The sequence below is a fragment of the Cornus florida genome, unplaced genomic scaffold (assembly GCF_030987335.1).
Source record: "Cornus florida cultivar Cherokee Brave unplaced genomic scaffold, ASM3098733v1 CherokeeBrave_3.0.0_Hap2_Chr08, whole genome shotgun sequence".
NCBI classification, from domain to species: domain Eukaryota; kingdom Viridiplantae; phylum Streptophyta; class Magnoliopsida; order Cornales; family Cornaceae; genus Cornus; species Cornus florida.
The window spans coordinates 3,715,186-3,728,482 of record NW_026775578.1 but is presented as its reverse complement, the minus strand read 5'-3'; the positions used below and the strand labels follow the sequence as shown (position 1 = coordinate 3,728,482).

The window sequence follows — 13,297 nt, the reverse complement described above, 5'->3', positions numbered from 1 at the left end:
TATACTAGTAAAGTGCTTATCATACTAGCCCAGTTATAATGAAAGTAGAGTGTTGTATTTTAAATTAAATATATTATGAATCATTGTCTTCAAAACATAGAGAGAGACTATTATTGAAGGGGTAGTGTGACTAGTGTCAGTGTCCCATAGTGCTGCAAACAGCTTGGCTGGTAAGTGTATGTTCATAGACTCCCCAACAAAGACAACTTGAACAGCTATGATCTAAGATTTCCTATCAAATAATTTCCTAATTGTTTGTTTGGGGTACTGATTTGTACCGCAACTTCCTACCCATCGAAAGTGTAAAAAGAAAGCCTTTTTAGTCTTTAATTTATAAGGTGTGAGTTTCGAGAAATTATTACATGATTAAGGTGAATTATAAATTAATAAATATATTTAATTGTATAAAAATGTATAATTAACAGAAATCACCGACCATATAATAATTTCTCCCTCTTCATTGTGCACAGCTTCACTCTGTGGAATGTTGGTTAGAAAGGAATTTTTGAAAAATGCATATAAGACCAATACATACATACATGTATTTAATGCAGAAATGACTAGTATACTAAAATGAGTCCGACAAACGTTTAGATAAACCTCTTGTACCACTGTAATTTATCCAAATAAAAGAACTCTTCCTGTCCCATTGTAACCTTACGATCGAACTTCTGGATCTTCTTCTATTATTGATAATTAATTATGTGGACCGCTGTACTTGAAACAACAAGGCATTATATAATAAATTGTTGCTATATATAAATATATATTATTATCATCGCCATTATTAATGGAGCTGGACTGAAAATTAAAGATACTATCAGAATAATGCACAAGACAATATATGCTAGCTAAAACTGGTTAAAGGCATTTTTATGAATGTGATTGATTCAAAAATGTCAATGTTATTCCAAATATCTTAAAATTAGTATCACACATATTTTCATTATTTTGCAAATATCAATTTAGAATAATGCACATGAAAATGCTTTTTTAAAATAAAAATAAAAAAATAAAATGATAGGGCCAAATTTTCACCAAATTCCAGACATGTATTTTATGAGTTTTTTCAGATATGGTAGGATGGTCTGGTGATTTTTAGGGCTATTTTTTTTTTGGTTGAAATAAATAAAAAGAAAGGGGCTTAATTAATTGGAGGAGGACAATGATGCAGAGATATAATAAGAATCAATGCAGTTGATGTTGATCTCTCACAAGTTACTTTATCTGTTGTCTCACGGAGTGCCATGTGGACATAATATACTTATAAAATACATGGTCCTTGCAATTGACACCACGTGACACTAACTTCAATTAACGAACTTTATTTTGTTACCACCAGTTTTGAAACAATATATGGTCGACATTTTTTTTTCTTCTAGTTATATATATCAAACCCTTGTATATATGTATGGCATCACAATAATGAAATGCCTAGACAGTAACCTCATTTGTTTCTCCTGGATTGGCAATGTTGTAAGTAAATGGTTGTTTCAAATTAATTGTTGGCCATTGTCAATGATCAATTGCCCGCAGGTCAAAAGAAAACAATGTCCTGTTCTTGTCATTTGGGTTGAAGAATACCATGATGAAAGATATGTATATATATATATATAAATATATATATGTTGTGGACAAATTAAATAATTAATTTATATGTATATTACAAAATAATGGTCTAAAATATGAGAATAACTGAATAACAGGATGTTATAGACAAAATAAATAATTTGTCTTGATTTTATTTTTAGTTTTATTTTTTTATATATATCAGCAAGAATGTGATCTTGACTATAAAAGGTATTAGTTTTGTTATTACTAGTTTTTGTTATTTGCTATTTTACGTGGTTCGTTGCTTTTCTTCTCAGGATAAAAACAAAAAAAAGAAAAAATTAAGGTGTTTTTCGTTTTACTGTTACAAAAATGTTAGCGTATAACAAAAGAAAAGATTGTTTAGATTTATTGGGAATAAAGCACATGATTTAACAAGTGGAGTGGTATGAAATTAATAATATTGATAGACATAGTTCTAATATGAAGCGAAGCAAAATGGTAGTTGCATTGGTATACGGTTAGGCTACCCATCATGTGATGTGATGTGATTGTTGTTGCCCCTGTAACGTAGTAATAATGTTAATTGGTTGGACCATCCTTGTTTTTTCTTACCATTTTCTTCCATTTCAACGTAAATCATAAGCTTTTCTACAAATAGAAATGCCATGCAACTAAGTAAAGCCAATTTTTAAGGTGAAATGCCTTATTCAAATACACAAATTAAAATCAAATTTTGTTTAGAGTCTTCCTATTCTGTAATGATAGGATCTATAATAATTCGTTTACAAGACAATTTGGTTCAAGTATATATATATATTACCTTCATTTCATATTAATTGTTCATTACAAAATTATGACTTATAATTTTTGTGAGTCAAAGTTATTGAAATAGACATTTAATTTGAGATATAGATAATATATGAATATATAAAAAGAATATGACTAAAAATGACCTCAAATGACTCAAAAATAAAAAGTAATTACGAGTCAAAATTTTCGAAATATGAAATGGAAGTAGTATATTTCTATAAGATAAAAGAACATGAAGAATACTTTCCCCTCCATATATAAGGAGGAATATCCTCCTTTGAAGTGATAATGTGTAATTATATTAGTATCTTTTTATAATATTTAAAACAAGTAAAAAAGAAAAATAATTTTAAAAAATAATTCTTATAAATTAGAAGAAAATATTATTCCAATAACTCGGACAAAATATGTATATCATTCCAAGTATATGAGAAATGACTTTATGGTAGTCTTTTCGTGTACATGTGGCATAAAGTTGCCACGGAGATCATGGAAAGTAAGAAAATACCTACTATGACCTTGCTTGATTTGTAACTTTGAGAATAATTTTACTTTTTCAGAAAACTTAAAATAAAAAAAAACTGTATAGAAAACTCTGTTTGGCTCGGTTTTCAAAAAATTCAATTTTAAAAAGGTCTATTTTTAGATAACTTTCTTTTATTATTCTTTGAAAATTGTTTTTTATTTTCTAAATTATTGAAAACAATTCAGTTACAAGCTAAGCAAACTCTATATATTTTTACTCTTTTTTTTCTTTTTTTTCTTTTTTTTTTTGCCTTTATGATATGAGGATTTAGAGGATGTCAAAAATGGAATTATCTGTTTAATGAGTGTGTAAAAAAAAAAAAAAAAATGTGCAGCATTATTTAGCCATAAAGTCGAAATGAGTTTTGTTAGCTGATTGGTGTAAGTATCTAATTATTACATATCTTCTTTAGCGAAAAACAATGAAGTGATTCTTGAAGAATCAAAATCCCCTGGTACACAAAGATGTGAAAGTAGTGGGACCCAAGCAAGGACTGGTAAAAGTGGTAGAGACAATCATGTCCATCCCATCTTTCACTTTCTCATATCATGACCACTCAAATTAAGTCTGTATTTCTCACACACACACACACACACAATTCAAATATCTTATATATTATGCATGCAGCAACCCAGGCCTTTGCATGTGCACTTTGCTTAAATCCTAAACAATGACCATCTAAACCTTCTCTTCACGCGCACTTACCTTGCGTGCAAAGCAACCGCGCACAACATGCGGATGTAGATGATTGTACGTGATGTGATCACATAAGTAGTGAGCGTGGGGATCAACAAAGTCATTATTATTAAAATTTATTTTAACTTTTGACAGTCTTTTACGCCTGTCTAGTGTGTCCAGTCGCCGTTGAATCCATAGTACAAACTGCAAACTACAAAAACAGCACCATCAACGATGACGGGACTCTCTCTCTCCCTTGAATATACATGTAGGTGTAGGTGTAGGTGATGCTGCTCTCTCTCTCTCTCTCTCTCTCTCTACAAGTTAATTAACACACATAACCACCATGGGTTGCCATCCTCAGTCATAGTTTACATCCCTCTATCTCTCTCTCTCTAAACATGTGCATATAAATATAGTTTAACCTTTCAAGTTGAATATAACTTGCCCTCTCTCTCTCTCTCTCTCACACACACACACACACACAGCTTTTCAGCATATCAGATCAGTTACAGGAGGAGCTAGCTAGGGAGATGGCGAGCACTATTGGGAGAAACCTACATCTCTGCTTCCCAAAGATCAAATGCCCAACATCACCAAAATCATCATCATCATCATCTCCTGCCCCATTAACCCTAGAAGATGATCACAACCGTCCATTACCAAACTCCACTTCTGATCATGATAAGTACACCACCACCACCACCAACACATCATCATCAATTGATCTTGTCAAGAACTTCAACTCTCTCTACGAACTCAACTTCGATTCCACCTCCAACTCCAAGTCCCTCCTCACCCACTCATCCGAAGACCACTCCTCATCGGAATCTGACGCCGACTCCCCGACCCCCGACTTCGCCGCCGTCTTCGCCTCCCACCGCTTCTTCTTCTCCTCTCCTGGCCGCTCCAACTCCATCATCGACTCATCCGCCGCCTCTTCGTCGTCATCGCCGGGTGACCCGCCGGGATGTGACGCACTTGTCCGCGGTAGCATTGCCATCCCCACGTACTCGCCGGACCCATATAAGGACTTCCGGCGATCTATGCAGGAGATGGTGGAGGCGCGTGAGTTGATGGACGTTAGAGCCAATTGGGACTACTTGCATGAGCTTCTGCTGTGCTATCTTGCGCTGAACCCCAAGAGCACTCACAAGTTCATCGTCGGAGCTTTCGCAGACCTTCTTGTTAGTCTTATGACGTCGCAGCAGCCAGCTGGTGGTGACCGGGAATCTGACTTGGCCGGCGGAGGTTCTAACCATGTAATATAATAAATTAAAGCAGTAGTGCTAGCTGGTTAGATTTATGATCACCAAATCTTTTTTTCTTCTTTTAATTTCTAAAATATATAAAAATATATATATTTGGAAATTATAAAAAGATGTGGGGATATTCAATTTTGGTCCCCTTCTGTCCTCAATTATAATTTCATCTTATCCTTGACAGTACCTTCTGGTCCTCGTTTAATTTGAACCTATACATGCATTTCCAAGTAGGCTAGCTATTTGCTATTTCCACTGACACTAGTATTTCGCTCTTGAGTTGTGTTTTCTTGAATATATGTGTGTGTGTGTGTGTGTGTGTGTGTGTATCCAGCCATGATTGGGTGGAGTGTGACCCATATTGTGACAGGAAACCAATGATCTATCTATTCTTTAGGGCATTGCGTGCAAGTTTAATATTTTTGTTGTTCATAGTAACAAGTAATGTTGCATTCAAGATGATTTTATGGATTAATGTTTGATAATTCCTAAACTAGGAAACTTTACTCCAAGTCATTAATACCATATATTGGTGCATTTTTTACTAAAATAATTGCAAATAAACATTTTATCAAGAATCTATTTCATTTTTTTCTTTTGCCAATTGCTTATAATTAGGATGGTTGTTTCATTTTAACAAGAAAAATGGCTGTTTAGAATATGTGAAAATATAAAATAAATGTTAAGTACTTGAAAAATGTTATAGTATAAAGGGCTACAATTGAAAAATGATACAGTAATTGCCGAATTAACACCGAAACTTGACATTTTTTTGCCATGTCATATATTCTTCCTTCCTTTTCTTACTGTAATTATGACTAGTCTCTCTCTAGATTTTATACTTATCTTTTTTCCAGACTCTTCAATTTCTCTCTCCTCCATCTTCCCGTAGAGGCCACCATTTTTCACACTCTTCAATTTTTCTCTCTTTTCAAATTCTCTCTCCTCCATCTTCTATAGAGGCCACCATTTTCCAGACTCTTTAAGTTTTTCTTTCTTTTTAAGAACTTATTCTTTTTCTATTGTCTTGTTTCTTATCAAGTTAACAAGTCACCAATCAACAATAAACCCATTTTAATAAAGTTTGGATATTAGGGTTTATGGAAGAAAGAGAGGTACAGGAGAAAGCCTAATAAAGTCATGGAGACAAATTTGAAGGTTTTTAGGGGTAGATGTGAGACGAAAAACAAATGAATGGTGGGGAAAACAAATACATGGAAATGAAAAAGAAAGTCAAATCCAAATCTTAAAGAGAAAAGGTAAAGAGAATTTGAGAGCCAGATCTGAAAATTTTTAGGCAGAAAAAGTTCAAAAGAATTTTAGAGGAGATAATTCAGACACAAATTTTAAAAAGAAACTGAATAAAATTTGAGAGAGAGACATGTATATACATTTTTAGAGAGAGGAAAAGTTAAAATAGAATTTTCAAAGTAATTTCTTATTCAAATCTTGGAGAGAGAAAATGATGAGAATTTGAGAGAGATACATATGGCTAAATTTTGGAATAGAAAAAGTGAATAAAATTTCTAAGTAATCGTAATCTGGTAGAGAGAGAAAGTAATGGGTATAAAATGAAGTTAAGGCTAAACGTTGAAGATAGATTTGTCTTTATATTTATCAGCTAAGTTATTTTTTTTGGAAAGTTGGTAGCCTAAAACGTGACCTAGATAGGTCATTATTCGGTGTTTATTTGGTATTTTTATTCAGTTTCTCTATCATCACCCAAAAAAAAAAAAAAAAAAAAGAAAAAAAAAAAAAAAAAAAAAAAAAAGACGCTACAATAGAAATAGAAGATTCGGCCAAGTCTCGTAGTCGTCTTTAATTTAATTTCTCCGGTAGTGGTAATCACTTTAAATTGAATAAAATATTGCAGCACTCTTTATATTTGTCTCTTTTTGCATATCCCTCTTACTTTTTCAGTAGCTTCTTTTATGGCTCCATCCCAAAGACAATTACAATTCACATTTAAAAAACACCACCAAACAACAAAACCTGTGGGCTTATTGTTTCTTAGAAACACTGAAACAAGTTGCGTAAACTCATGGCAGTTCGGGCCAGTCATACATCGACAACTATAATAATTTTGATTATTGACCAACCTATACTGTACAATAAAAATAAATAAATTGATGATTTTTGTAGTTATATGTGTGTACATATAAAATATACTGTTTTATCTATATTTGATTGGACAGCATCTTTGAGTCCAGACAATATCTGGATTAAGATGAGGCCAAACTTTGGATCAACTCAACAATTAAAATAAGCCCACCACAGACAAGATCGGTGGAATCTTGATTTTGTCTTTTTTTTTTTTTTTTTTTTGAATAAATATTAAGAGTTATATAGACGACTTGGGATAAGTCACATATAAGAATCATGCCACTGATCAGTGATGACTTGTTTGGGCACAAAAATTGATATTAAAGATCCAAGTTGATGCTTAATGATGCTTAAAGATCCAAGTTGATGCTTATTGGGTAAATTATTGACCTTCGGTGTGGTTTGGACAAATATGACAATATTTAATATTTATTACATCCCTCTTAAAATTTAATTTGGATGTATGCTCAACAATCCCCTTTTCATCAAAATTTGTAAAAAAAAATTCATAAAATGACCAAGTTATCCTTATTTATAAGATTTTTATATTTATTTATAAGATTTTGTTAGGAGAGACTAACCGGTAGAAAGGGCAAAGAAAGTAATAAGAGAGATGAGATATAATAATTACTTTTTAAAAAAATTTATAATATATTATAATATATATAAGGAAATAATTTACTTTTTATAGTCTCAAGGAAGTCAAAGTACCCATGTGAGATATGCCTAATTTACCAAATACATAATATATAAAAGGTCATTGTGGAGCAAGCTGTTCATATAGATAGTACATCAACTCAAAACGATGGAGCCACGGCAAGTTTCATACTCTAAAGCGTAACTCATATATACAATTCATTCGTGATACTGTTTAGTTCATAATGTACCACTTGTCCTGGGCATTATGTACTAAATAACATACATTGTCAGATTAAACATATTTCTGTAATGATTTTTTGAAATTTTTGTAATATATAGGTACGTACTTTGCTTGTCAGCTTTTAAAAAAATTGAATTCTCCTTTGAGATTCTTTCCTTTATATCTTTTTCCACATATCAGTAATATTGGGTGCTTAAATTCTTACCAAAAATATATTAGACATGAACTCAAATCCTCAGCGGCATCTAGCAAGAGTATTATATATATGTGTTTGTAAAAAGAGACCAAGCTATGATCTCTTTTGTTCTCAAGCTATAGATAAATACGTACAAGAAAACTAATATATATATATATATGCAGGAGAGGATGTGGATCTCTCTCCCCAATGCACCCCACCATTAAGGCATCAACCTCCACACGGATCTAGGGTTTCTACTGTTCGTTGTGTCCTTCACCAACCAAACCCCATCCCCTCCCCTCAAATTATTACTTATTACTTTCATGAGCAAGAGCGGTGACTTTTACAATAATTCTTCAAAGGATCCACTTCTATACTGCTCTATATGATGTGATTATGTGTTATTTTCCATTCTACCTTTTATCTCTGGTACAACTCTATATAAGCTTTAACATAGCAGTCTCTCCCATCTGTCATCCTTCTCTTGCTCCTGCAACTTCCATCTGTCTATTTTCTCCCTCAATGGTGATCTTGGGTAATCCTTTGGATCTCTGGCTTCGATTTCTGGTATGCATTCTTGGCTTCAATTCTCAACTCGACAACAAGTAATCACACAAAACAGGACTACAGGAGCAACCATAGATAGAAATAACACCACCAAATCCACAACATTATATCTCTTTCTACTTTTAAATACCCCGAGTCAGGCAACTATTGCATTTCCAAAACCAGGTCTGGGTTGCAAAATGAGCCTAAAATTGAAAAATACAGGTTTAACTCACTACACCTACACCGGCAAAGCAAAGGCCTTCTAGGAAGCAACTTGACCCAAATCTGGCTTTAGATAGCACCGCCCATCCACAGCATTTACAGATGTAATGTTAAGGCCAAAAACTACAAACGTAAAAGTGAAATAAAGAACAGCAAAGCAATCAAAAGGCAATTCATTTGGAAAAGAAGCCTATTCCCACCTGTGCATTTATAGGGAGAAAAAGGAATCCAGCAAGGTGAAATGTAAATCGCATATGATCCAGTAAAAAAAAAAGAAGAAGATGTATCTACATCAATTTGAGCAGTTAAGCAAACAAACAAAGAATGACAAAATAACACCCCCTCTATAGTATATGTCATCAATTACGAGCACTATTTAAAGTCTGCAAAATATATATATACTACTTCAAACTGTGACCTGAAACCCCCAAAAAAAAAAAAAAAAAAAGAAAGAATCATACTCCAGGAGGGCTAACTCTGACAAAACAAAAATGGCATGGCTCAAATATCTGTCCAACCCCAGACCCCGAAAATGGTTATTAACAAACAATTCCATTACAGGAAATAATTATACTCACCTAAATAGCATGACTCACAACTGCATAAATAGAAAGAAGCTACAAAATTCAAGAGAACAAGCAACTACTAACCCAAAAACTAGGTGAATCTACAAAACTGGTAAAATCATTCAATTCATTCTGAACAGCCCCGTTCAGTCTATTATATCATCATGTAGAGAAATAGAATCTATGAAAATACCATTTCAAATATCAAATAAAAAGAATTAAAGCTTGAAAGTTAATGACACAATTGTAAGATAGATATGCTCAAGCTTACAGAGAGCAGATGCCGCACAACACTACAAAATGTAACGAATCAAGAAAAACCCATAATAACATGTCATCAACTCTTCTGAATACTCGATATCTTAAGTGCTCTAGATATCAAAACTCTTCAAATCAAATTATAGAAAATAGAACACTAATAAATTGCCCAGAAGTCGTAATATTGTCAAAACAGAAAATATTGATGAGTTGCATAGAAAAACCAAAATCGGTAAAGAGATACAATAAAGCAACGGGCCAAATTATCAAGACATACTAAAATTTGATAAAAGTTTGAAGCACAATGAAACTAGTAGCAAGAACAACATAAATGGGAAACCAGATTATCGCTTCTTAGAAACACCAACAGTCTTTCCCCTGCGGCCAGTAGTCTTGGTGTGCTGCCCACGAACTCGAAGACCCCAGTAGTGACGTAGACCACGGTGGTTCCTGTCCCAATGTGAAACAATAAGCAGTCAAGACTACACTAGCAAATAATCTGAAGAAACAATACAAATTCAATGACAAGACTTCACGTTACTTGCTTGACACCTAAGAAGCACATACACTTCTGTGAAGGTGACATGATCACAGAGAACACACATTAGACACTGCACTTAGCATAACATTAAAAGACACCTACTGGACACCTCGTTAACAGGGCCATAATATCAAAACTACTTTCATTATTTTGAACACTTGACCAAGACATACCAGAAAATTTATGTAGCAGAAACATGTCTTAGAAGGAAACACCTTCGATAATCTTAGAAACAAGATGAACACACTCCGTATAGTCCAATCTTTCTTCCATAAAGAAAATATGACACTGTACGTATGTAGACCACAAATCAAGTCTACAGCAAACACTTAAGGACACAATCATTATTCCATAATTCAATTCATATTTTAAAATTAGAAATAATTAAAATTCTTTAATTTTTTAAATAATAAATGCATACACATTAAAAATTATATTTATATATTCTTCTACTCACACCATGTCATATCCTATTCCTTGAGGATACAATCGTTATTCTGAAGCATTCGTTTTGTATTGTGTTCGTGCAAGATGTCCATTTCTTTGCTACCTAGGTGAGCTATTTTTTTGGTGTCCATTTCTATGCTACATGGGTATTTTATTTTTTAAAAGTTATGTCATATTAGAATATTGAGAAAAAAAGAAAAACCCATCTAACTATAGCCACAAAATTTTATGTTGAGACAAAAAAATAATAAAAAGAAGCAAACCTGATCTTTTTCAACCGCTCAAGATCATCCCTCAGCTTCATGTCCAGGGCATTGGATGTGACCTGAGAATACTTTCCATCCTTATAATCCTTCTTCCTGTTCAGAAACCAATCAGGGATTTTAAACTGGCGAGGATTTGCAACAATGGTCATCAGGCCATCGATTTCTGCTGCTGAAAGTTCACCAGCCCTACAAGAATTAATGTAGATAAAATTAGAAAAATCATATGAATCCAGACAATACCATGCTTGCTACTACTTCAGATTATCCACTATACAATAACTAAAAAAACATAAAATAACAAGGGGGCCAGGGAAAAGATTTATTATCATATTTAAAATAATAATAAATAAAAAAAACACTTAAATTGAGAACCTATATGCATAAGAAGAAGAAAGAATGACTTTAGACAACTCAGCAGAATAGAATGGCTCCATTGCATTTTTTTTTTAGAGGGTGGGATAAAGTCCATTTTGTTTTCTTACATAGCCTTGGAAGGTGGACCACGTAGAACACCCCATCATGAATGAGAAACTGCAAAATATGGCAGTAATCTGGCAAATTCTGGTGAAAAAACGTAGGCCATTTGAAGTAGTAGATTGTTGGTGAGTCGTCATTGTTATGCCCACGCAATAAACATCCACCATTTTTATTTGTTGAGAGCAGTTATTCTATCTAAGTGGGATCAATCCCAATGAATGGAGCTTGTTGCTTGGGTGGGCATACCAATCACATGATATACCGGATCACTCAATATGTTCTCCATTTTAAGGTAGCCAAAGATTGACATCACAACATCCGCCTATATTTGATAGAATGGCTCAGAAAAGGAGACAGCTTACTTGAATTGTTTTTCCTTCATTCTTACCAAGAAAACCAAATTAAAGGCCTAAACCCCATTATGGACCACATAAACAGCTTCTACTAGTGAATCATATATATAGTTTCTGTTTTCATAAGCTTCTTTTCGACTTGTGTTTTCCTTACAGTTACTAGCTCAACTTCTTTTGCCATTAAAATTATAGAAACTAAATCTAAGCGAAAATTATCACAGAATCAGAACATATGATTGATAATCAAAATCAAAACATGACAAAAATTGAGCACAAGCACAAAAATCAACAAAACCAAATGGTAAAGATCAAGAAATAGAAATAGAAATAGAAAAATAATATTTAACTGAACACTAAGGAGAGGTTTAGAGTAAAAAATCCAGGATTAATGCGTCACAACATACAATTAGCAGGTCGGTCACAATCATAAAATGACATAAATAATAGAATCAAGGACTAAGAGTACATAAGATAAATCGGTAAAAACCTTAAGATAGAATCGTATGGGGTAAAATTAAAAAGGAGAGAGAAACCTTTTGTTCATGTCGATATCGGCTTTCTTGCAGACGATGTTGGCGAAACGACGGCCGATACCTTTGATGGAGGTGAGTGCAAACATAATCTTCTGTTTGCCATCGACATTCGTGTTCTGCACACGAAGAATGTGCTGAAACTCTTCACCGGCCACCAGCGACTGCAAATATCCAACAACAGAAACAAGATAGATTACTAGAAAATCAAAGTCTGTGCATATATATATATGTATGTAGAAAGAGAGAGAGAATATGAATTGAAAAAAAAGAGAGAAATTTTCAACTGGCTGACCATGTCTTCGATGAAGCTCGTTCTCAGTGAGAGATGGCTTCTAACTGCGGCAGAAGAGAGAAAACTAAACCCTAATCTTAGGGTGATGTATAAGCTATATTTATGGGCGTATCCTCTGGGTATCTATTTCAGCCCAAGCCTTGAAGATTTGGGCCTGAAAAAAATTATTCTTGGACTCGTAGTAAAGAATTTAATATATATATATATATTAACAACGTAGTAAAATAAAATATTCCATTTTTTGTAAAATAAAATTTCACATATAAACAATGAAATATAAAATCTGTAAAAATCATATAAGATATTGCTTAAAATATAGAAAATATTCGATTTTATGTTGTTATAATGTTTACATTCTTGATTTAAAAAAGTTTTTTTATTTAGTTGCACTCTGAAACATGAGGATATGCTTATTTTGACGAAAAGACAAATATTTCTTTGAATTTTTAGTCATTGTATCTATTCATGTAATAAGTGATGATCCAATGGTTCTTACTTAGGGAATCCTTGGGATTAGTTTAGGATTTTTATTGAATCATTGTGGTTCTAGTATGAATATGAAGTTTTAATCTATTCATAGGGTCTTAATAAGAGAATTCCTATTAATAATAAAGAAAACAAGAGTAAAGCCACATTACACACAAAAACAAAAAAAAAATATAGGAAAAGAGAAGATTCAAGAGGCCCGTAAGGATCAAGATCACGACGACACTCCATTAAAATTACATGATTTTACAATATTTAAAATAATAGTTTCATATCCTTTAAGAGTAACTTTTCAATGACAAAAAAAAAAATATTT

The 13,297-nt window shown here is 32.9% G+C and overlaps 2 protein-coding genes across 2 annotated transcripts; one reads left to right on the top strand and one right to left on the bottom strand.

Annotated features, from left to right (window-relative positions):
- The first annotated feature begins 3,791 nt into the window (after nucleotides 1-3,791).
- LOC132268960 (transcription repressor OFP12-like) lies at nucleotides 3,792-5,016 on the top strand. The gene has a single exon (XM_059769903.1). It carries the CDS (start codon nucleotides 4,102-4,104, stop codon nucleotides 4,837-4,839), a length of 738 nt encoding a protein of 245 aa, XP_059625886.1. The 5' UTR covers nucleotides 3,792-4,101; the 3' UTR covers nucleotides 4,840-5,016.
- A 4,710-nt stretch (nucleotides 5,017-9,726) lies between these two features.
- LOC132268959 (small ribosomal subunit protein uS13z/uS13y/uS13x-like) lies at nucleotides 9,727-12,640 on the bottom strand. The gene is made up of 4 exons (XM_059769902.1): nucleotides 12,496-12,640; nucleotides 12,204-12,364; nucleotides 10,838-11,026; nucleotides 9,727-10,036 (listed from the first exon to the last, which is right to left on the bottom strand). The coding sequence occupies exons 1-4, from the start codon at nucleotides 12,496-12,498 to the stop codon at nucleotides 9,931-9,933; spliced, it is 459 nt and encodes a 152-aa protein (XP_059625885.1). The 5' UTR covers nucleotides 12,499-12,640; the 3' UTR covers nucleotides 9,727-9,930.
- Nucleotides 12,641-13,297: the final 657 nt, after the last annotated feature.